General features: G+C 45.0%; 1 protein-coding gene across 1 annotated transcript in view; it reads right to left on the bottom strand.

Moving 5' to 3' along the window:
* The window catches only part of LOC144752162 (uncharacterized), a 144,966-nt gene that overhangs the window by 58,450 nt on the left and 60,142 nt on the right, over window positions 1-26,374 (bottom strand). The window contains exon 6 of the mRNA XM_078640088.1: window positions 23,894-24,016. Coding sequence (XP_078496214.1) covers window positions 23,894-24,016 — 123 coding nt within the window. The remainder of the gene's footprint in view (window positions 1-23,893; window positions 24,017-26,374) is intronic.

The following is a 26,374-nucleotide window of genomic DNA, read 5'->3' as shown; positions in this document are numbered from 1 at the left end:
CTGAGCGTTTAGCATAAAATTAAAACACAGGGACCAGACCTTTACAAATAAATCAACCATGCCCTGCCTGACCTGCCTCTGTCTACACTGGGCGTGGGTGATCCCCTTGTCTGCAATTTTCCTGCAAAGGCATTCACCCATTTGATGGCCAACAGCACCACGCACTTTGCAGATTGGCCTCAGTTCGACACAATGGTGGGCGTCAGCATTGTCTTTGCAGTGCCCGTCGTCAGCAAAACAAGTAAGTAGTTCTTTCTGTCCGTGGCCGTCTCACCCCTTACAGTGTTGTGGGAAGGGTAATGGGGCAGGCCCTCCTAAGTCCCCAACCAGTCTGGCCACATATTCCCACAGATTGTTGTAAATAAAGTCATATACACAGCTCTTGCCCTTCACACGTAGTTTCAGGAACGGAGGCAAAGTGTTTGTCCATTCTCGATATTCCGGGCCTTTTTCAGTAAGCAGACAACACAAGTGTTTAAGCGCAACCTTGGGCAGCAACTCAAGCCCAGGCTTGTGCCATTCCACAGCCCAGCGAGTGGTGATAAATGTGCAATGCATTGGCTGGTGACAGTTAAATGAGTTCATTAGAGATCAGAAAACTGAGGTCATTAATTTGGGAAATGTGTATCAATTGCAACACTGAAATACCAAACTACTGTAACATTTTTATACTACAAATTAATTTAATAATTTACAGATCAAAGTGTATATGCAGAGAGACCCTGAGATAGGCAGTTATTTGGTATAGATTACCAGCTGCATTTCCTTTAATGGCACTAACAAATATTACAGTAAGGTATGGTAAGGTAGGAAAGGGCACAGGGCCACTTCACAAATCTCAAAGTACCCCATGGTATTTACTTAAACAAGATTTTCATTTTGTACCATGGATTTTCTTAATCCACTGCCTGTTATAAAGTGCCACTGAATGTGCCGCAAATGAGACGTGAATATCACTCATAGGTGACTTGAAAACATAGAAATGTCACTAATGTGCATACAGAAAACTTGGTGAGAGTCAGGTGACTCTCGTCAGTGGTAACAGAAATAATGTCACTCATAATCATTGAAATGTCACTCATAATTCCACTGAAATTATGAAAATGTCACACATAGCAATCTGAAACCTTGGTAGCTAAGTGGACTAGCGTCGCGACCGGGCCGGAATTAAAAGTAAAATCCTGGTTGGTTAGTCCGCGGCCCAGTTCCATGACCGCAGCGCAGTGAATTACCTGAGCAGTGCTCTGAAAATAAATCCGCTGCGGTTGCAGAACCGGGCCGGGGCCTAAGTAACCAGGGTTAGGGCAGAGGCTCGGAGCGAGGTGGTGGACTACAGACGTGTTGCTCCAATGCAGGGAGACAACAAGGGCAGAGAGTAGTGGGGTAGGTTTGCATTGTGTTGTGCACAAACTGGTGGCAGCAGTTGCAATAGCCCGAGTGGTCGATGGAGTTGTGGTGTGTGCAATTAAGAGATTGGGGGTTGAGCGGAGGCGTGGATCTCAGTATGTGTACATTCACAATGAAAAATAAAGTGGCATTGACAGGGGGGTTAGATTTTGCCTACATGTTTTGGTATGTAAGAAGGGGGACTATAATCGAGCACAATGCAGAGCACTTTCCTGGCATGAAAATCCAGACATGCACTGGCAAAGTACACACGCCAGGTGGTATAAACTAGAGTTTATACTTTTAGTGTTTTTTTTGTCTTGCTGTTTATGGGCAGTATGTTTTTGATGCTGCCTTTCTTTCGCCCTTTTGAGTCTGCTGGTCCTCTGGACTGTGTTGGTCCCTGTGGCTGATGTTGTCTGTGAGCAGGCTGTTTCTTGGAACCTACTATTTTAATTTAGTTGAACCCCTTGCATGCTAGCACTACCTTCCCAGTACTGCCGTCGGCCAATAGCCGACGGAGCCCCACCCATTCTTTAGAACTCCCGCGGTGGAAAAACCACTGCGGTTAACGCGTTAATGTTTGCACATGGAGGTTTTATGTTTAACAGGGCTGTGTTAGTGTGCCTTTGTGAGTTTGTGTCGATTTGTTTAATGTATCTGTGCCCCTAACCCTGTGCACCCACTGCCCTTCAGCACCACCACTTTAAAACTACACCAGTCATCACTGAAATTAGATCAAAACATTTGCAACACATTACATAATGAAATAATCAGTTTAACGTAAATAACTAAATATCTAAGTGCATCTTGACTTTAATTAACATCTCTCCAAGTAATACCATTATTTCAGCACTTTAGCACCGAGTGTCTCTCGGATCTCTCTCGTGTCGACTATACTGTATTAATTTACAAAGCAATGGATGTCCATGCTCGATCACTGCAAATGACTTGGCGGGACTCCCTCTTCCTCTGGAAGTTACAAGCTATGCAATAACCATATTATTAAATATAGATACTGCTGACTAATTTTGAACATGCTTATCATTGCCCAGTAGAATCAGATGTACCATTCTCTTGACATTGCAACAACGTATATCCGACATGTGGAAAAAATGCAACGTCAAACAGATTTGTTGAGGGACAGGTTGTTAAGGCCATGAGACAAGCTGCCCCTATCCACCCGCATCTATTACAATTTGAGGTAACATTTGCATTTCATTACAGAGATTGGCAGATGTTCTGTATAAATGACATACAGTAAAATAATTTTACATTCACAGATTTGACGACATCAGCAGGCTTCTATGTTATCAAATGCACTTGATGAATGACTTTGTAATTTTGAAAATCTTATTTATTGCTTCATTTATTTCAGACATTTTCTATAGCATTTGTGCAGTTTTATAAAAAAAAATAAGCATAAAAACTCCTATAATATTAGGCTCTAAAGGGGTATCCATCTTCTCACAATGGTACTTTAAGATACCCCTCCTTTCAAAGGTTGACAAACAGAATTTGGAGATATTGAAAACAAATATACCTTAGGGAAATTGGACTGAACAGCACATGACCCAGGGATAGATGTCTTATGTGCAAAGACTTCAACCATGGAAGTGTAGATCTCCACAAATGGAGGTATATGTTTTTGTAGTAAAAGTGAGAGGGATAAAATGGTGGTGGTGGCTGCACTGGCTCGGGCCTCGACTGGGCTGGCTCCTGTCTCTAGTCTAGGCTATAAGGTCGGACTCGGAGAAGAGCAGGCGTCGTATTCGCACATTCTAATAGAATAAGAGGGGGCTTGGGCTTGGATTACCATACTGGACTTGCTACTAATTGAAAACTGGCAACTAGCTTAGACTCCATTAAAGCCATTGGGGGATGCTTTCCTGCTGAGTCAGGACTGTGTTTCACTGCAGGTGTTCACATTCACCCTATTTGCATGTATAAATGTAGAATCACCAACTAAAGCTGCCATGGCAATACATATATACTGTAGCTTCTAAGCTTTCCCCTCTGGTCACATCCCTACAAACAAACGGTCCCTAGCAGCCACTTCTTCTCTATTTCCCCAATCAACTATGTAGGTCTTGTGCAGTGCACTACTTAGCTGAAAAAAAATACACTATCAGATTTTTTTATCACCGCTCTGCACTACATAAGGGCTAATGAAGTAATTTTTGGCTGTCACACCATCCAGTGTGATTTGCGCCTCGCCAGGATCACTGCGCAGATTAAAAGCACAGTATAGGCTACCACTCAATCCCTCGGATTAGAGGGAACAGTGCTCATAAATACACTCTGCCTGTAGGATAACATTCTGAGCCTGGGCTGAGCTGAACACAGTACCACTCTGTCATTTTCCAAATAGACCACAGGCAAGATGGCTGCTTTCAGAGCAGGATGGGTTTCCATTACCTGCACATAGCCGCATATCCAAATTACAGACATCTTCCAGTCCAGCCCTGCCTGAGCTCTAAATCTAAATCTGTGCATAATCAAGAGCCAAAGCACTTCATTTTTATGATGAGAATTGTAGGTTTGAGCTGAGTTGTTGTTGGAATGTTGCCTAACTGGAAAAGGGAAAGTGAGAATGAATGTGGCTTGATTTTTGGAATTTAGAATGGTCAGGGAATTTGGAGTGAGTGGTAATTGGAAGTCAGTTGGAAAATAGCCTCTTATCCTGCACCAATTTATTCCTGTTTTAAATTTTGAAGTACTGAAGGGGCGCCAAAGGCAAGGCTGTCTGCGCCCCATCCATGTCTGTACAGTAGACCTGGGTCTGATCACCAGGTGAGCGGCAAGCACAGCAGATACAGCTGAAGTTGTTTTGTGAGGGCAAAGGAAGCAGAGTCCATTGTCCACACTTTGAATGGGGCCTGAGAAGTGAGAACAAAAAGGGATTAAACGGAGCAAAATGCCAATAACAGCATTTCTTATTGCGTTACTAAAACATAGCACTTTAAAACCTGGGGGTGGTGCAGGCGCTCAAGGCGTGCACATTCACGCCAAGCAGGCCACAAGGAGGACTACTCTAGTTGTAGCTTTAAGGGTATATGTTTAATGACCTTAATTAAATGTCATGATGTGTCTTGCTTGAGTCACACTCACAGCTTTGAAGATGTGCTCAGGGTAAACACCAATTAGGCCTGCCTCTCTGTGTTAGAGGCTGGTCTTTTTGTGTGATCTGTATTGTGTCTCTCTAGTAACACTTCTATGCATTGATTTGTCGAGACCTGATTTTAGTCAGTTTAACTTTGTTTACTCCCTCTTTTTTTGTTTCTACCTTAAAATTGATTTCACACGTTCTTTCTTCGATATACTCTGTTGTACGCATATAAGGTAATTTCCATCCTATGGATTCTACAATCTAATATGTAATGAAAAAAGTGTTGCAAAATGCTTCGTTTTGACCTTTCTGTCTCTAAACTCCCCCTAGTAGTGGTTTCTCACTGCGCTTGCTCGCTACACACCATGTGGGGGCAGGTCTCACTTTTACTTTGTTCTCTCTGATTTACTACTCATGTCTATGTTTGGTGCTCTCTGTAAGAATGTCTATGGGTAGATATGAGTGGGTGGGTAACCTGGTGCTCTTTAAGGTCATCATATACTATTTACCATGCTTTGAAAGGTGATACAATTGAATATGTAATGAAAAATGTGCTGTAAAATTCACCATTTTGTTCTGTCTTTTTCCAAAATTTTCTTAGGGGTTAACCCCCCAAAACTCCCCCAGTAGTGGTCGTGCTTGCTCGCTACGCGCCGAACGGGGGCTGGTCTGGCAAAATTTGCCAGGGCTGCTTTCAGTTCCCAGTCCGGCCCTGGTATTACAGCTAATTTTCGACGGCAGATATGGGGTTAAAGCACACTTGCCCAGCCTCGACCGTGCTCACTAATGTTTTGGGCTGATTAAAACATTACTGAATTTGAGCTTCAACTCGGGCACCTGCTATATCTGTAAGTGCTTCCTGTCGAGTTTTAATTTTTGTGACAGGAGCCTCGTGCCAGAATGAATCCTGCCCTGCATAGTTATCCACGAAGATGCCACCGTTTTGTGCAAAACCTCTACTCAAGTGGAGTACTTTCTACTGGCTAATCCAGTAAGTGCTACCTCGTTGGGTAAATGTAAAGTGCTTTTCCTGCACTGCAGCTGTGTAAAGGGCCAGAAGATTTGTCTCCACTGACCATGTGTGCCTGTAACTTTGCCACAGCGCCAAAAGGCGCTGAGGTCCCTTGAGTGAGCTGTCCATCATAGTTGGGAAAGGGCGGGAAGACGTTTGATACCGCTAGTGTGTGGTGCGGGGCTTCTATGCGTGTCAACATGCCTCTTGTGTATGAAGGGTCAGAGAGCGAGCAGGGCCGATGTATGACATTACAACGCATGGTTTTTACATCGCATGCCTTTACAACGCTGTTTTTACAACGCATGCCTTCACAACGCATTTTGCTTTTGGGCGCTGGATAGTGACTAGTTTAAGAGAGATTCGCGGATCGCGAAAATGCCGAAAATCTGCAAATTCCGCAAGCGGAACGGATTTTCCACCCATAGGTAGTGGATCCACAAATTTCCTTCCACACAGCATCACCCCAGGTCTCCCGATCAAAACTGGTACCTCACTTGCATGGGTGGGTCAGGTACGCACGACAGGCAAGGGCCCCAAACCTATTGAGGCGACATCAAAATTACCTATCACAAAACAACTTGGTTTTGTAAGGGGTATTCCATGAGTTTTTGGCCCAAGGCTCGGCTTCCACTTAGAGAAACCTATCAAACCCACACATTTCTGAAAACTAGACACTCTGGGGAGTCCAGCAAGGTATGGCTTGCGTGGGTCCCCCAAAATTTCCCTAACCAGAATCACCTGCAAACCTCAAATTTTGTTGGAAAAAACGATTTTTTCTCAAATTTCTGTGTGGGAATGTTCTGGAATCTGCATGGATCCAAGAATTTCCTACCACCCAGCGTTTCCCCAGGTCTCCCAATTAAAATGGCCTACTTGTGTGGGTAGGCATAGTGGCTGCAACACGAAATGGCCCCATTCGTACTTTTGAGACTTCAGAATTACTTATAACAAAACTACCTGGTTTTGGGGGGGGGGCACCTTGACTTTTAGTCCCTGGGATCGCTCTACCAAACCCACACATTTCTGAAAAGTAGACACCTTGGGGAGTCCAATGAGGTATGGCTTGCATGGATCCCCCCAAATTATTTTCCTACCCAGAATCCCTTGCGAATCTCAAATTTAGCTAAAAAAACACATTTTCCACATATTTTTGTGTGGAATCACCGTGGCGGCACAAATGTCCTACCCCACAGCGTTCTCCTTAGTGTCCCGAGTAAAATGATACCTCACTTGTGTGGCTGTCCAATGCAGAATTGGTTAAAAATGTATTTTAAAAAAATGTAGCACTTAGAATTTTCGGTGCTATACCTTTATTCCCTATGTTTTGGGCTCTTCCCAGTCACATCACAGGCCCTTGCCCCACCCACACAGGTGAGGTATCATTTTACTCAGGAGACTGAGGGGAACGCTGTGGGGTGGGACATTTGTGCTGGCACAGTGATTCCACCCAAAAATATGTGGAAAATTTGTTTTTTTTCAGCAAAATTTGAGGTGTCCAGGGCATTCTGGGTAGGAAAACATTGAGGGATCCATTAATTAATTAATTAATTATGTGCTTATATAGCGCTGGAATCACTCCCGAAGGGGTACCTCCGCGCTTCAACCGCTGCGAAACCCTTCCTGGCTTCCCTGAGAGATGGTCCCTTAATGGGTATCTCCAGGGTGAGACCAGGCATCCCCGGCGGTCTGGTGGGGCCGTTAGTGAAGATGAGGCAAGCTAGTGCCCAGAGTTGCCGAGTGTGATCGCTGATCAGAGTGGGCACCGAGGCGAGAGAATTATCGAGTCCGCTGACCCTGGTCCAGAAACCTGCCGCGTCGGGAATCGAACCCTGGTCCCGGGCCGTCCTCTGCTCTCGGGTCTGCCGCCTCTAACCAGTGAGCCACACTACTCCACGCTCCTCGCTTGACTTCCCCGGATGTCTAGTTTTTAGAATTGCGTGGGTTTGGTAGTTTTCCAAGATGGCCAGCGAGCCCGGGGCCAAACACCCAGGTCACCCCTCTTGCAAACCAGGTTGTTTTGTGACAGGTCATTTAGACGTCTCCTCAGTACGTTTTGGGCCCTTTCCTGTCACGGGTACTTGACCCACCCACGCGAGTGAGTTATCATTTTTATCGGGAGACCTGGGAGAATGCTGGGTGCTAGGAAATTTGTGGATCTGCATAGATACCAGAACTTTCCCACACAGAAATTTGAGAAAAAGTGACTTTTTTCTGCTAAATTTGAGGTTTGCAGGAGATTCTGTGTCGGAAAACGTTGGGAGACCCACGCAAGCTATACCTCGCTGGACTCACCTGGGTGTCTAGTTTTCAGAAATGTGTGGGTTTGGTAGTTTTCAAGATGGCCACCGAGCCCGGGGCCAAAAACCAAGGTCACCCTCCTTGCAAAACCAGGTTGTTTTGTGATAGGTCATTTTGATGTCTCCTCAGTACGTTTTGGGCCCTTGCCTGTCACGGGTACTAGGCCTACCCACAAAAGTGAGGTACTATTTTTCTTGGAAGACTTTCGAGAATGTGGGGTAGGTGGAAGTTTGTGGATCCAAGTAGATTCCAGAACTTTCCACCACGGAAATGTGACAATTTTTTAGGTTTGCAAGGGATTCTGGGTAACAGAACCTGGTGAGAGCCAGTCAAGTCAACCCATCCTGGATTCCCAGGGTTTCTAGCTTTTAAAAATGTATAGGTTTGCTAGGTTTCCCTAGGTGCCGGCAGAGCTAGGGTTAAAAAACTACAGCTAGGCACTTTGCAAAAAAAGGGTCATTTATCACTGTGAAAATGTGGTGTGCCCATGTTGCTTTTGTGCCGTTTCCTGTCACGGGCACTAGGTCTACCCACACAAGTGAGGTACCATTTTTCTCATAAAAGTTTGCTGAACGCAGGGTGGGTGGAATTTAATGGATCCATTCAGATTCCACAACTTTCCACTACAGAAATGTGAGAAAAATTTGTTTTTTGGGATAAACATTTAGGTTTACGAGGGATTCCGGGTAACAGAACCTGGTGAGAGCCAGTCAAGTCAACCCAAGCCTGGATTCCCCTGGGTATCTAGTTTTCAGAAATGTATGGGTTTGCTAGGTTTCCCTTGGTGCTGGCAGAGCTGGGGTTGATAAACTACAGCTAGGCACCTTGCAAAAAAAAGGGTAATTTTTCACTGTGAGAATGTGGTGTGTCCATGTTGGGTTTTGGGCCGTTTCCTTTCACGGGCTTTAGGCCTACCCACACAAGTGAGTTAAAATTTTCCTTGGAAGACATTCAGGAATGGGGGGTAGGTGGAAGTTTGTGGATCCACGCATATTCCAGAACTTTCAACCACAGAAATGTGAGGAAAATGTTTGATTCTTTTAACCATTTTTTAGGTTTGCAAGGGATTCTGGGTAATAGAACCTGGTGTGAGCCAGTCAAGTCACCCCATCCTGGGTTCCCTGGTTGTCTAGTTTTGAAAAATGTATAGGATTGCTAGGTTTCCCTAGGTGCTGGCAGAGCTAAGGTTAAAAAACTACAGATAGGCACTTTGCAAAAAAAGGGTCATTTTTCACTGTGAAAATGTGGTGTGTCCATGTTACGTTTTGTGCTGTTTCCTGTCGCGGGCACTAGGCCTACCCACACAAGTGAGGTACCATTTTTTTGGAAGACATTGAGAAATGCAGGTGGGTGGAATTTTGTGGATCCATGCAGATTCCAGAACTTTTGACCACAGAAATGTGAGGAAAATGTGTTTTTTTTTGGACAACTTTTTGGTTTGCAAGGGATTCTGGATAACATAACTTGGTGAGAGCCAGTCAAGTCACCCCGTCCTGGATTTCCCTGGGTGTCTTGTTTTCAGAAATGTATAGGTTTGCTAGGTTTCCCTAGGGGCCGGCAGACCTAGGGTTAAAAAACTACAGCTAAGCACTTTGCAAAAAAATGGTCATTTTTCACAGTGAAAATGTGGTGGGTTCAAGTTGCGTTTTTTCCGCTTTCTGTCGTGGGCACTAGGCCTACCCACACAAGTGAGGTACCACTTTTTTGGGGAGACTTAGGGTAACACAGAATTGTAGAGCAACTGTTATTACATATTGACTTTCGATGCATTTCTGCCTTCCAAATGAAAAATGAGCTATAATTCTCATGCTAATATTGGTATTCCCAATTTTGGAAATGTGCAAATATCTACTCTTTATCTACTCAAACAGCTGTCATAATTAGAAGAAGTTAAAGGTGAAAACGTTGACACAAGTGGATGTTTTTTCCAACTAATTTTCAATTTTTCCTATTTTCAACGGTTAGTTTCTATAAAGGAACCTTGAAGGATCTACACAAATGACCCCTTTATGAATTCCCAATTTTGTTTACTTTTCTAAAATGTATAGCTTTCTAGGATCCATTATTGCTTTCATACCCATTTCTACAATTAACTGGAAAGAGGTTGAAAGCACAAAAAACAGCAAGAATTGACCAGAAAAATGCCAACACTGTGTAAAAAAATTTGTTTTTCTGAAAAAGTCTGCTTGTCCCTGAAAGCTAGGAAGATGGTGATTTCAGCACCACAACCCCTTTTTGGATACCATTTGCAGGGAAAAAAACAGACGCTTTCATCTCTAGCCCTTTTTTCCAAATTTTCCCCCCAAAAAACAAAATGTAGCTGTATTTTGGCTAATTTCTGGGTCCCCTCCAGGGAAATTCACAAACCGTGGGTACCTTTAGAATCCCCATGATGTTGGAGAAAAGGATGCAAATTTGGCGTGGATACCTATGTGGTCAAAAAGTTACAGGGGCCTAAGCGAGAACTAACCCAAATAGCCAAAAAAAGGCTTAACACGGGGGGGCGGGAAGGCCAAGCAGCTAAGGGGTTAAGCAAATCTGTTGTTTGTTTTTTAATTAATTATTATTGAATATTCCACCACAGGGTAATATGGTTACTCTAAACTATGCCTCCTTTTCTATATTAATTTTGATTCTACAGCATTATGTTTGTTTGATTTATTGTCTTCTTCTTCCTTCAACCATTCTTAGCATTAAGCAAGTCCTTTCTTTCTCTTACTTAAATTGATATCCACTTATGTAGCTTAGGGAGTCTGCAACTTTTAATTGTTGGTGTGCACTTAATTTGCATGCTTTGGCAGTATTACCTGTAACCCCAGCAACAGATTAATCTGCTTTCATTTACATGTACACCTGTAAGCACTAGCAGCCACCGTAGCAACTGACACCCCCCTATCAGGAAACCAGTGTTCTCCAATTAAATCCAGCTGTAGCTCCTAACGCGTACAGCCGCACGCACCAGCAGCCCGGAAGCGTACTTATACTTCCGGCCCAATTCCACCACGCATCAGACGCAGGAGGAATCAAGACGGAGCAGCTGCCAATCTTACTCAAAAATGACTGACAGGTTCACCATGACTACACCGACTTAGCGGTGATCAGTCTCCATGCTTTTGTACCTTCAACCTTGAATACAACAAATTAACTCAGTAAGTTGTTCTGTAATTACTTGCAGTAGAGGCACCCTGACATGCCCTACTCAGTACTTGCAATCCTTTAGCGGGCTCTGTTTTTTTTGTGTTAACAGTGCACCTGCCCCACAGCACCCCTGGTTACCGGCCCCATCGTCGCGGCCTATTATATCTTAATTAAGTAAGTGGCATTCTATATATTAATTAAGTGGCATACTGTTCGCACATCTATTACTGGCACTCTCTTCTGTGCCTTGCTTCACACTGGTAATTGTTCTCGACAGAGCCCCATTTCTCTTGGGGTAGTTGCAGGCACGGCTTCATTGGGAGGGAGGGGTGGTTAGGGGGGCAGACCATAAACCAGCTTTTGTGTGTAAAAGGCTGCTTTATTGAAACAGGTGCACATTAACAAATATAAACCTCGGCAAATCCTTACAAAACTAAACCTCACTAAATAAAAAACTTCCTTAACCCCCAAATGCCGCCCCTGCCCCTAACATTTCTTTGACCCCGCCCTCACCCATACATTACATCATTACAAAATACAAACAATGCACATCCCTGCATAATCGTCTAAACTTAACAATTCAAACAATCCATTATACAAACCCCCCTGCCTGCTCCTTGACAAATCTTGATCCCCCAACCTATGCAAACACCCCAACCACTTATCATGCCCAAAATATCCTGTTGATGACACAACTACGCAAATGAACAACAACAATTCTGCCAAACCTGGCTAAAACACCACTTACCCCTGCCACCCAGAAAGCCGGGGGGGGGAGAGAAAAAACTACCCCCCCCCCCTTTCTGCCCCCCAGCTGAGTCAAACTAATTGTATACTGAGCAGCCTAGCAAACAAAATCCTGAACTTTCAGACACCTGGACAACACTTCCCTCAATTCCAAAAGATACAGATCCATCCCCAATCTGTACAAGTGTACGCCATCACCCCTAAAAAACTCAACCGCATCAAAACAAATATCTCTGTGAGTCACTCTCCCAAAACCCAGGCCTCTACAAAATCTGGAAATCTCCAAATTCACCTTCCTGCACGCCCTGTCAATCACTTTAGGCTTACGCGCACCCCTCCACGTCCTGCGAGGCACCAGCTCTGTCCATAAAACATGGCAACCCGCCCACTGTTCTTTTAAAAATGTCAAATCTCTTTTACTTGCCCTCAACAAAGCAACCCCCTATAGTCCACAAAGATAATTTTTACCTAAATGAATTAACAGCACATCTGGGCACCGGCCCCCAACCATCCAGGAATTCAAAGCTAGAATTAACTCCCTCCAAAGCATCCCTCCTTTACCTTTCCACATCACTTTGAACAAACGCTCATTAAAACCCAACATAGATCCAAAAAAACTACGGCATGCTTGAACATGGGCCAATTTTACAAAGGAATGCCCCACAATCTAGATGATCATTTCCGTGGAGCGAGGGCCAGCCACTGAACCTGTAGCGAGAAAAGCAATATCAGACTTATGGAAAATAGGATGATGCATGCGCCTCCCCCACATAATTTCTCACATAGCGCTGAAAGCTGTTTGAAGACCAGCGCCCAAACGCATGATGTCCTGCCTAGCCCAACCCCTATTGTGAGCCTCCGTTGCGGCCACAATTCTGAAAGAATGAGTACCATACTGTGCCCCATCCAACCCGATTATCGGCAAAGCCTTACAAAGCACCATTCGCAACTGGTATTCGGAGACCCGAGTCCCATCACCATGCCGAAAAACACCTCCCTCAGCATGCCCACCGGATAACTCCCACCAACGCCGGGCCCACTGTAATGGGCAAGTCAAAACCGGCGAGGCCGCCTCCAACCAGACCCCTTTTCCCTGGCTCCTCTGATCTGTCTTAGAACTCGACAGCCAAATGTGAACCCCTTTTTCTGACAGACACACATCCTGCCATCTTAAGCCCTCCTTTAACTTAGAAGCTAACAGCTCTGAAACTCTAAAAGCCCCAAAAAACATCCAGACCATAAGAGTGAAAAACAGACAGGACTCAAAAAACTATCCCTGCAAACCAACGATAAAACTTCTACCACCCTGGGTAAATTCTGCCATGATAGGGGGCTCCGCACAGACCGCTCCATACCCCGCTCCCTAGCCCAACCCTCCAACATTCTCGTCCCCACCTCCCCTGCAGAAGGAGAGTAACCCCAAAAGAGCTTCCCCATGAATGAAATGCCTGCCAGCTTCCCTGCTATAGTAACCCTAGACAGGCCTTTGTCCATTAAATCCAGGATAAACTGATAACATCTTCAGACCTACGCCAACCTGGCTCCCGCTTACAAGCACCTGATGCCAAGAAATCCTTCCAAGCCAGCCCATATGCAGCCCAGGTCGATGCAGACAATGAACCTACCACCAATTGTATGACCCTACCATGCCTACATACCACAAGTGATCCGGCATGGGGGTCGGTGTCCTGTCCGCCTCCTTGGCCAGCCCATCTTTCCCACTGCGAATGAGACAAAGCATCCACAATGTCATTGTCCACACCGGTGATGTCCCTGAAAGCGATGTCATATCTGAGGCAACCTAATACAAAAACCCGCAGCAGTTTCAGAATCTGTTCATCCCTGGCCGACTGTCTATTGATAATGTCCACCACAGCCATATTATCAATCCTAAACAAAACCTTCTTATGTGCCAAATCTTGTCCCCACAATGTCAAGGCCACCAACACTGGAAAGAGTTCCAAAAATGCTATACTTCTTCCACCGTCCCTCCATTGGGCCGGCCACTTCTCTGCACACCACCTGCCCTGCCAGTAAAGACCGAAACCATCACTGCCTGCTGCATCCGAGAAGATCTGTACATCCCAATGAAAATCCCCCTCCCTGGCTAAAGGAATTCCATTGAAAGAGTGTAAAAAGACAGACCACATACGCAGATCTTCTTTAACCCCTGCTGACAAACGCACATGATGATGAGGCAAATGATGTCCTGACAGTGCTCGACCCAACCGTCTACAAAAAGTCCTCCTCGCCCTGACCACCCTGCAAGCAAAATTAAGATGGCCTTGCAGAACTTGTACCTCCTTCACCGTCACTTTCTGTTTTGTTAGCATTGTCTCCTAGAGTTCCAACATTTTCACTTTCTTTTCGACTGGCAAGCGAGCCTGCATTGCCACTAAGTCAATCTCAATTCCCAGAAAAGACATGGTCGCGCAAGGACCCATTGTCTTCTCTGGTACCAACGGCACTCCCAAGTCCTCCATAAGCTCTTGGAACATGTCCAGGGCTGCCTGGCACTCCGTGGAGCCCGGGGAACTGACGAAAAAGAAATCGTCCAAATAGTGCGTTATTAACTCATGACCAGTGCGTTGTCTAAAATACCATTGCAAGACAGTGCTGAAACACTCAAATAGAGCACAGGACATCGAGCAACCCATCGGAAATGCTTTGTTCACATACCATTTACCATCAAAATGTATCCCCAGAATATTCCCATCATCTGGATGGACTGGAAGCAATCTAAATGCATATTTTATATCGCATTTTGCCATCTCTGCAGTTGCGCCCGCGGACACTACTAGTGACTTAGCAACGTCAACTGAGGAATATGAAACAGAGGCCGCCTCCTCATCAATGAAATCATTGACTGAAGACCCCTCTGGCCATGATAGGTGTTGGATTAATCTGTACTAACCTGCCTCTTCCTTCGGGACCACCCCAATAGGGGAAATAATCAAATCCTCCAGAGGCCACTCATCAAATGGCCCTGCCATCCTCCCTCCCTGCACTTCCTTGTTCAATTTTTCTTGCACAACTGCCTTCTGCTCATCAGCCAATTTCAAATTCTTTGACCAGCGCTGCAGCTGCGGCCCATTGTAACCGAGTCGAAACCCATCCTGAAAGCCTTCCAGTAACACCCTTCTTGCACTCACATCCCCATACCCCTTGAGACCTTCTGCTAATTGTACCAGCCTAACCGGAGTAGGAGCCTTTGGGTCCAGCCCCTTGTGGACCTTTACCCCCTCTGGTACCTTGGAATTGCTGTGAGGGGTCAGTAGAGCTGGTACTCAGCTGTTGCCACTGCTGACTGCTTGTATTCTTAGCCCCCCAACATTTGACCAAGGGATGATTCCTTTTATTACATTGCGAACACTCGTGTCAGAACTTACAGTATTCTCTTGTGCACAGGCCCTTGTTAAAATTCCAACATGTCCCAGACCCACTGTGTGTTGTTGACGCGCTCCCCACCCCTCCCCGGGTGGAATTCCCCTGAAAGGGCCGATATACCAATGGCAAACCGCTAGCCGTGAATATAGTCTTACTCTTAGCCGGTGCCCCCATTGTGTGTTGCCTCAAATCAGTATCTAGCTCTCCCCACTTTGCCTCCGGATCCCAAGCCATACGGGCCCGGAACTCCTCATCATATTGAGCCCACGCAAAACCACCACCCGTGATCTGAGCCTTCCTGATGAGGTCCATATATTTAAAAATGGCAATAGAGCGCTCTGAAAACCTTTCACAGTAAACGCTGGCATAAATTAGAAAAGCTGCTGTCCAATTTTCAATGGTTAAAGGTACCTTTAGACGCTTAACTAACTCGTATTCCTCCTCTTTAGAACCTTCTTTTGAACGTACCTACCTGTGCAACAATTTCAAAATTTCAACATACTCCCCTTTCAAAATCCTCTCTTTTGTTGATAACATCAAATGTGCACCTAAAGGCTTTGTCACACTCATATAAGGGAGCTTCTTAATCTTTAACTCCTTACTATGTAAGGGTTCTTTAGCAGAGTCGACTGTCTCAGTGTTCATTCCACTCTCCACCTTAGTGCCCAAAACTCCTTCCCCTTCACTAGTACCCACACCCTGATCCTTTACATAGGTGCCTTTGTACAGCTTCTGCCCCCCCGCCCCACCAAATTCTTCTCCCCAATCCCCACAGACACCATTTTTGGTTTGGCCCGTGGTTCAACAAGCACACCTGGCTCTAACAAGGGGGCCCGCCCGGGCGCCGACCGTCATGCCATTTGTTCTGCGTTGTCCCCCATCTGAGGAGCCCTCACCGAGGGGCCGCGCTCTCTTCTGGGTCCAGACACCACTGCTTTCCTGGGCTGCACAACTTCAGGTGCCTGCAAAACACTATGCGAAACATGAGAAGGCCCCCCCATCCTCATTATCACACAGTTACCCTTCTTCGGGGCTATCGTCATCGTAATCCAGAACCAGCGGCTCCTCCATCTGTGAAGGGCCATGCACCAACGCCATACCACAGGTCTTACCGGACCCTTCATGACCTTTAATGGGCCCAACGGCCTCCCTCTGTACACCTGGTGGGGGAGCCGACTGTACACGCCGGTACTCCCCCAAACATTGACCACACCTAAAATTAGTGTCCGCTGTCCAATCAATCCGTTGTGGCTGCAGTAACGTTAGGGCCAGCGAGGTCTTGCTGAACCTTCTTCTGCTGGCCACGCAGGGATCCCCCGACGGTACGGAATGTGCCGCGCAAGGCTCCACCCTCCCTTCTCCTCAGCGCCCTTGGGCTGCACTTTGCCCTACAAAGTCTGCTGCTCCGCGACATTCCCTGCCCTGTGAAGAAAAAGTTTGAACTGATGTGCTGGGTCCCTCACGGCTAATTACCCCCCAGTCCTCCTTTTTACCTGACGCACCTACAACTGACCACAAACCTTCCCCCTGCACCACCTGGCCTGCACCTCTCAAACTCACCCTACGTCTGACAGAGGGGGGGATTCCCCCACCTCCTCACCACTACTCCAATCCAACAACGCTGGAACTGTCAAAGCCGACGGTACCAAAAACCTGCCCCCATAACCTTTACAACCTACACCCTGGACATCCTGTGCTGCGTCAATCCCACCAACCCTCCCCCCACGTGACCAGAAAAAGCCTCCCCGCCCGCAACTCGCTGAGGAACACCATAACCTACCCCACCATCACCTGACCCAGCATCCCGGACACCTTCAGCCCATGATGGAAATATATCCAAACCTTCCCAGGATCTGCCCCGCCCCATCTGCACCCTTCCCCCACCCTTGCTGAATCCACCCCATCACTGATGCCCACCGATCCAGGAACAGGCCCCCTGAAACCCGATGATAGGGGGGGTGGCAACATTCTAGAATCATGCCCCTCTCCTAGTGTGGGAGAAAGAACCCACCCGCCCATCTATGCCCACTACCCCTCCCCCACTGAGCCACTAGCCACAGATACCACCTCACCCTTATTGAGTACTGAGGAGAAAAAAGAAGAGGGCTAAAAGGCACCCTTTCCCGCCCCCACATCAGGCCCCCCCACATCTTGTACTGCCCTAACACTAGATGTCAACTTATCATAACCCATCACAGACCGGGCTCGTGTTGGCGTGCTTAACTCGCCCCCCTCTCCCCTCCTGCAACAAGGGAACCTCCTTACACACCATAGCGGAGGCCGGAACACACACCTTGTACTGCTTTTCCCCTGCATGCTTGACATTCTTCTCCCGCTCGCGAGCAGGAGAAGATGTTTCAAACCCTCCTCCCTTCCTCCACCCAGCTCTGTGCTCACCACCGGGCAGCGGACAACGAGGCCAAGCATCTCTTGCTGCCAAGCCCTCCCCCGCGCTTCCTCGAGGCGCGGGAGCCGACACCGCCCTGCCATGAACCTCTGGGGCGGAAAGCAGCACCGGCGGTTCCTTAAACAATGCGCCCCCGTCCCTGGTACCTCCACTACCTACCCGCTGTAATGCGGAAGCATCGCCCTCATAAAGTGCCACCGGCAAACGCGATTTACCACCCTGGCCGCCTTTTTAAATCGCGGGCAGTCCGATCGCTCACCGCCTCCATCCGGGGTCTCTTGGGAGATATACATGCCTCTACGACTGCTGCCACTCCCACGGAGGCCTGTCGCGTGGGGGCCACCAGATCGAGTCTTCCTGCCTCACTCAGAAGCCTGATGGCTTCAAGGACACGGTAATCCTCGGCGGCCATTGAAGGGAATTGCACACTAACACCACCTAGAAACAAACTACCCCCGACTATATTAACCGCACCAAAAAAAATTCCCTGACTAAAATACAAAAAAATTGTGACTAAGCTCCCAGCCACAAGGTCACCAAACCTAAAATGGTGGCTGGGAGAGAGAGCCCAAAGCTTTTCTGCTTGGGCTCCTTTTGGGCTATAAAAAACAAGCCCAAATTCAAAACCCGCCTTGCTTACTGCAAACCCCCTCCCCCCACCTCCCAAACCGCCCGGGGGGGGTGACCTCCCCGTGGTCGGCTGCCCCCCCAGGCCCTCCTTTCGGGGAACTACCAGCAATTCCAGGCGCCGGCTCCATTCTGGTTGCCTGGTAAGTAGCTCCTTATTCTTAGAGCACAACGGCGTAAATTCTGCACAGCCTTACCCAACTTTCTATCCCTAAAATCTTCTTCCTTCAGGCTCATACTTCTCTCAACTTTTACCTCACTTATTCAAGACATATCTATGTGGGAGCTCTAGGGCAACTTAAAAAAAATAAATATTTTTTTCATTTCTTGACCACGTGTTACAATTGATGATTCAATCAAACTCATTTATGAGTGAGCACTAGGTTTATGTTCTAATTACTGTCACTGCGTCTCTCTCTTAACTAGTGCATGACTATATGGGAAGTTACATTTTTTTTTAATCTGTTGAACTAATCAGTTCATTGTTAATTGATTAGATCCACTGGGAGCACTATTTTTAGATTAGTGTTCTGTAACTATTGACTCAGGGGCCATCTTTAATACAATTCTCTCTACCGTTTTCTTATAGATTGTTCATGCTGACTACTTTTGTCCTGATGATGATCTCAAATCAGTGAGTTCGAAACGTGGTCATCCCCTATACAACAAGATACTCGTTTAATTGTTTAAACGAATGCAATGTATATATTTTAAAACCACCTTCACTCGTCACATCACGCCTGCTGTCACTTATTTGGTGAGCACTTGAACTACAATCTCAGAAAATATGTTCCATCATGTATGACTTATAAATAATTACTGCACGGTGAAAAAGCCCATCTGTGCACCTGTGTAAAGTTAAATGCCACCTACTATTTTGCTCCGTCCGGCAATATCTGCCACTATATGCCCATTGATGTAGGCCAGGGGTCTCCAACCTTTTCTGTAGTGAGAGCTAATTCTGCTCAAGAAAAGTCCTGCCGAGCTACTAGCATATTTTATCACTGTAAAATGCTTTTGATATGTAGTACCATTACACTGTGACCACCCTAAGCACGATTATCAGTAGTAACCACCCAAACATTCCAGGTGAACTTATCAGCAGAATGCTAGGGAAACGTTTATCAATATTAAATGCTGGTAATCAAGTAAAATTCAAATCATCACATGCTGTGTGCCACAAAGGGTATTACCACAGCAGTAAGTCTCCCCAACTCAAATTGAATTATCATTCAGCTAACAACTTTAAATGTATTTTAGAATTGCAATATTTGGCTTCATTAGTATATTAGTTTTTGAAAATACACATATTTTTATATCAAAATCGCTTTCCACTTTGAGCAATCAAACTCAATTTTCCAGAAGAAAAACCTTTCTGAAAAACAATTTTTTCCTTTAAAAATCAAATCACTTTTCCTTGTTAAAAAGTAAACAGTCGCTAAACATCAGCTTTTCGTTTCCATTGAGTACCACCATGTAAAAATACCTCTCATGGAGAAATTCTGCTTCAAATACCCAGGTTTTGGAATCATAGGCCATGCTTGCTCACCCTAACATTACGAATGCCTCTGTTATGCTAATAATGCCCATCATTAAATCAGGGCTACCACTGTGCCACAGCTAGATGCCCTTAGCGGTACAAAAGGGGGTGGTGATGGATGGAGCATCTGAACCAATCAAACACTCACACCCAGTTAAAAGATCTGGGTTTGATCCATCACCGTTCTTTAGCCCACTCTGCCACCCCAGTTCAGACATGGCTATATGCAAATCAGTCTGACCCTGTGCCTCATGGGAACAGTCCAGCCCGAACTGCCAAGCCATGCCTTCCCTGGACCGGAAACAAGCTTCCGAGGACCGGTTTCTGGCATTCCAGTCGTCTTCAGCCCGGCTTGTTTGAATCCAGTGGCAAAGTGAGCCAGGGACTCACGTCTGAGCATACCCTGCCACACTTATGGCGGCCAAAGCGGTACAAAAGGGGGTGGTGATGAACGGAGCATCTGAACCAATCAAACACTCACACCCAGTCAAAAGATCTGGGTTTGATCCATCACCGACCGGATCAAACCCAGATCTTTTGACTGGGTGTGAGTGTTTGATTGGTTCAGATGCTCCGTTCATCACCACCCCCTTTTGTACAGCTAGATGCCCAACATATATTAGTTATGGCCATTATTATGGGAGAAGCGGTTGCCACTCTGTCAGGAAGGGCTAAAAGCAGGCCAGTCATGCTCTTTATATGTCAGTGATGGCAGCAGGTATGTAATTACTAGACTTGAATACACAAAATAGTCAAGGATGAACATGTTATCGCTATGGCACAATTATACCATGAACGGGCTCAATTGCGTCAGAGATAATACTCTTATGATGGGGACCAGCATACATATTTGGCAGGCTTTGACACTAGGAGTAGCTTTAAGGAATCAACACTGTTTATTAGGGAAGGACACAATGTCACACACCCACACAAAACTGAATGTGAGGCTTCTAACTTTCTATGCCCTGGATGCATACTCTCTCCTCCTCAGCTCTTTGGTTGATCATGCTCCCAACTAACACATTTTCACTCTAGTTCTTGCAGCTAGTAGCTCGGCAGGACTTTTCTTGAGCAGAATTAGCTCTCACTACAGAAAAGGTTGGAGACCCCTGCTTTAGAGTCTATTTCTGGGCAGCGTTTTGCCAGGCGCTTTCATAGTCTTTTGGGGAGTGACCATAAAGATTCTCTATACATGTTGATTCTAAGAGATGATAGTTTATTTTTCGGATTTCGCGCTAATGATCCAAATGACTTCAAACGTATCAGATTTAAGAGAGTCACGGATAGCATTTTTATATGGCAGGCTATGGCTGCAAGAAGTAATATATCCTTAATACATACTAAGCTTCCATTGTGGGGACACCCAATGTTTCCTGAAGTGTTTCATGACTATATGGGTAGATCTTGGTATAAGTATGGGATTATCTGTCTGGGAGATTTGTATGAAGCAAGGGGAATCAAATCATTTGAAGCTTTACGACTTCACCACAAATTACCTACTCAATTTCTGTTTAAATATCTGCAAATTAGGGAGTATTTGTGGAAGTATTTGGATTTGATTATGATAACCCAGTCTTTGATCCGGGACTGTTTATATGGTGAAAAAACTAAGTCCTTAATAGGTAATATGTATAAACACCTGTCTACTTTTAAGGTGGATAGATGTGCCAAACTTACAATACGTTGGAGTCAAGTACTGAATATAGTCATATCACCTGGCAGGATTACTCAGGCTTTGGGTAATATAGGGGACTCAGTTCACTCAGTGAGTTTACAATTACAGCAATTTCGCACCATTTGTATGCTATATTACACACCAGAGAGGATAGCCAAAGGGGCAGGAGGTAATAATTGTGGCGAAAAGACTAAATGCCCCAAATGTGGGACTCAGGCTGCTAATCCTATTCATATGTTTATAGAATGCCCGGAATTGCGCATCTACTGGCAGAAGATTGGCAAGGTGCTTCACTCTAAATTAGCAGTGGGTCCCTCACTAATGGCTTCAGAAATTATGTAAGGTTATAAAGCAGACAAACCAGCTGTGGCATGACCAATTTTTATAATTATGATAGTTGCCGTTAGGCTACCTATAGCCTGGGCCTGGATTTCCCCGTCACCACCAACAATTTGTGATTGGTGGACCATCATTAGGGAAACATATGGTCTGGAAACTGCCTTGGCTAAAGCTGGGGGTATTGGTTCTATGGTTAAAAATGAGAATATTTGGGGTCCCATGGATCTGGCGATATAAGATTAATTAGATAAGGAAACCTACTTAGGTCCTTATGCATAAATGATTTAATTGTTATGTCAATATGTCCGGGGTAAAGGCACAAGGCTTATTTATCAATCTTTTCTTTGATTAATTTACTGTCCTGCTGAGGATTATTATCTATATTAATTTATTCTATGTATTTATGTATTTACTACCCTATTGTTGATGTCAATAAAAAAGTTATTAAATACAAAAAAACAAAAAAAAACATCTTCACAGCCCACCATGCATTAATTTACCCCGGAAACCTCACCGAAGACATGAACAGAGCCAGGGTGACTCATTTATAATAATTAAAATAGGTTCTGGTGCGACTGAAAATGTTGCAAACTCCCTGTGTATGCGCAAGTCCTACTTCTCTGCAGGTGTAATCTGAAAGGCTGGCTAGGTATAATTTTTATGCCAAAACTTTAAAAAATGGTTCAAACTATTTTATTTTGTTTTGTGTAATCACCTTAATTTGATATATAGATTTCTTTTTTTTAGTTTTCAATAATTTTATTTTGTGTTCCTTTGTCAGTGCAACACATAAATCAGATTTGTGACTTATTTTGTAATAACAGTCCACCCAATCCAAACTCTCCCAAGACCAACTGACCCTCTCTACCTTATTACCCCAGACACTAAACCAAGGTCAGCGAACATTGAATCCAAAACTCCATTCTCTTGGTGGCTTCCATTAGATTCCTGGACTGTCCCCTCTACTCAGAGCAGACCGGCATTTTATTCCACCAGGCATTTTCCTGGCACACTAGAGCCTGGTTTTAAAAAGCTTAGGTACATCCTTTTTCCTCTGTCACGATCCTCAGCTCTGTCTTGTTAATTGCAGTAGGCACTGGGAGACTTCTAAAGAGAACAAGCATTTGCAATGTAATAGGTCTCGCATTTGCGAGAGTTTGAGCTATTGGCATCGTAAATGACAATGACTTTTATTTATATGTGTTGAAAACCTGAAACGCTGCATAAGCACACACTTAAGAGAAGCAAGGCTGGCAGTAAAAGAGGCGCAGTTACTGCCAGCCTTGCTTCTCGTGAGCAACAACTATAAGTACAAAATGTGTGTTTAAGCACTGCTTGCAGGTTTCCAAAACACATAAATAAAATGCATTGTCACTTACAATGCCAAATGCTCAAAATCTCGCAAATGCAAGACCTATTGCATTGCAAATCAAGCCTGGGCACGCATGCGCTGCTCTGTGAGGAATGCTGTATAGGAGTATGAACTTGAAGCCCCACCCACTTTCCGTACATCTTTGTCATTGGATTGTGTCATTGCCCTTCATAAAAGCTGGTTCCTGATTCATTAATAGGCTTGTTTGTCCCTCCTTAGTACCGCCTTATCCTCATTTGTATCTTCCCTATGAGGACAGACCCTTTTACTTCGGTTGTTACACAGTATGTCTTATTTAGTGTGTAATCATTATTTTTTTTAATGAGTTTCTCCTACTGCAGGCACAAGATGCTTTCCTGCAACATTCAGCGTGCAATGCGCGGTTTCACTTTCCAAGCAGCCAGGGACAATGGCGCCGCTTTTTTAAAGTGAAATAGATCTCGCATTTACAAGAGTTTGAGATATTGGCATTGTAAATGACAGTGCCTTTTATTTATGTGTTAATTATCAAAACAGATAACTGAAATGTATTGTCATTTACAATGCCAATAGCTTAAACTCTCGCAAAATGCGAGAAATATTGCATTGCAAATGCTTGTTTTGTCATGGCAAAAGCTCTGGAAACTGCTGAAGCTGCCTTTACCCATACCGAAAAAGCTCATTTAAAAAAAAATATTTATTATTTGAGACTTTATTTGCTACTCCTTATGTGAACAATAATTTTGAGATACCAGTTGACAAACCATACGTTTTAATAGCTTGCCCACACATTCACGAAGGGGACTATTATTTCTGAACTTAAAAGAAAGAGTACAAATATGCAACAATGTAAAAAGCAGTCTAGCCTACTCACTGGAGGTTTTCCTTCTCTGTCTTTGGATCTCCAGAGCAACAATCAGATTAAAAAAGAATGCAAGCCGGAGGACAATAGGCAGGATAATGTAGAAGAGAGGCAAGCCCTCGCCGGCACTGGAATCTAAAGAAAAAAAAAGTATCAATTAAACAGTAATCTTAACTGGATAGCAATGCAAGATTATTTTTTAGTGAGCTGTAACAGGTGTCCACATATTTTAAGAGCATGAGCCTGCACAAACAAATTATGATCAGCAGATCTTTTTCAGTCATTCTGTTAACTAAGCCTGGGTGGTATTCGCAGAGTTCTGCAATGCAGAACTCCGCGAAGTGCAAAAAAACATGCGCCACGCTATGCAGAGCTCCGCGAGCAGCAGAGTGTTAGGAAAAATGGCATTTGCTGTAATTTTCAGCACCAGGTGTTTGTCTGTGCTGTGAAATTATCGAAAATGGCACAATGCACAGTGCAAGCGAGGCAAGTTGGCTCTGCTTCCTTTCTGACGCTCGAGTGGATTTTTGGAACTCAAGCGGCAGCTTTCTCAATGGGAACGGATGGTTCCTCTATGCGAGCAGTCATAAGCATTCATTGCCACTCACATTGAGAAACCTGACAGCCCGCATTGAGAAATCTCGTTGGGAGGTTGATTTCCCTCACTCGCGCTTTCCAACATGATGTTGACAAGCGCAAACGAGGAAAAATCTCGCTAGAAAGTAGATTTTCCTCACTTGCCAATGTGATGTTGACGAGCGAGTGAGGAAAAATACTCTGCTCTGCAGACCGGCGATTTTCATAATTCTGAGCGCTCTGCATAACGCGGAGTGCGGAAAACTCTGCAAGCAGAGTGAAGATCACCGCCCAGGCTTACTATTAATGGTTACATTTTCTTTAAACTTATTCATAAAACTATTTCAGAGCACTGCAAATACACCGGTATCCATATTCGTAAGTGTCAATGTGCAACCCGTCTTAATCATGGCAAAAGCACGCCGATGGCTAGGCCCGGGACATTGTAGTTCCAATAAGGACTTTAGTGGGTCTCTTTGTGTAAGTGAACTGAGAAGAAGTCTTGGCTGAGGTCAATGACCGCAAACCACTCTGCCTCAGGGGTAATTCTAAAACAAAATTACAGCAGGGTTCAGTACCACGGGATAGCATTGAACGATAATTTGGTTAATTTTCCAGAGGTTTTGATCTAGCCTCCACTTTTTGTAAAGCCATGAACAGTTAGTTACATGGACTCTTAATAATTGCCTTCAAAATGCACTGCTTCGATCATGCTCTCAATGATAAGGCTAATTGCTGTGCCTTCTGTAGTCATTTTATACGGAGGGGTCTGTGGAAAAACAGCATTCTATAGCGCTTTTGATCAATCCAATTTCCCTCCTTGTGAATTCCTAGACATCTCTCTCAAATCAATTGTTAGGTCAACTTTTATAATAACCGGCTATAACCTGAAAGCAGGTTCCGGCAACTGTAACTTGAACTCCGCACTGGCTGCTTCAGTTTCAATTCCAACTCCGTTCTGTGTGCAGTAGACTGCACAAATGAGGTCTCTTCCTAACAAGTTCACAGGAACAGAATCACAGATCACAAACTGATGTTGTTCTTTGATATCTCCTATTTATACTGGAACAGGGCGGTAATTTGATTGGTATGCTGCTTGTTGGCAATACCTACAACTTAAACTTATTTTCGCAAGAGGGATGGGTTAGGGACCTCAACTGTTCGAACCATCAAACGAGTGGCTCCTGTGTCTATTATGAAAGATACAGGATGACTGTTAACCTCTCTGTCCACATGCAGTCGACTCAGGTCCATTTCCAGGATTGCGCCAAGTGAGCACTCCTCATCCCCCTCAGGCCCCATGATTGGTCCTGATTGAAATCTGTGGAAGGCTCAAACATCATGCGGACTAGGCTATTTTGAGACATCGTCAATGTATTGTGTACCCTATGGCTCAGTTGGACATGGGGAACTCTCCCTGCATCTATATTTGGTACAAGGAATCCGCACCATGACAGACTTTGGGACCTTTAGGGCTGACATAGAGGATGCCTTGGTATTGGGCAAGGCTCAGTCATTATTCGGCCTGGGTTGTGACAGGGCGTTTGAAAGAAAATACTCCCTATTCAAAGTTCAACATGTTTCTACCCAGGAAGTGACCCTACATTTGGTTCAGGGGCATTCCCCAGGACAAAAATGGTACAGTCACTCTGCAATAACAATTCTAAAACCTGATCTGAGACACACAATAGTATGCCAGATGATACAGAAGGTGCCCCCCAATGTCTTAGTCTTGCATCCACCGTCGTACCATAAAGTAAGGGTTCTGCCCACTTTCGAGCCTCAAGACACTCCATTCAGAGATCCGCAGACGACATTCAGCTCTGCAGTCTAGGGTGCCTCTTGAGGCTTAAGAGTGAGCACAGTCCTTACGATATAGTACAACTGTGAAGTGATTGTATCATTTTAGTCCCAACG

This window comes from Lissotriton helveticus, chromosome 4_2 (assembly GCF_964261635.1).
Source record: "Lissotriton helveticus chromosome 4_2, aLisHel1.1, whole genome shotgun sequence".
NCBI lineage: Eukaryota > Metazoa > Chordata > Amphibia > Caudata > Salamandridae > Lissotriton > Lissotriton helveticus.
The sequence above is the reverse complement of the archived record's forward strand: the minus strand, read 5'-3'. Positions and strand labels throughout refer to the sequence as shown.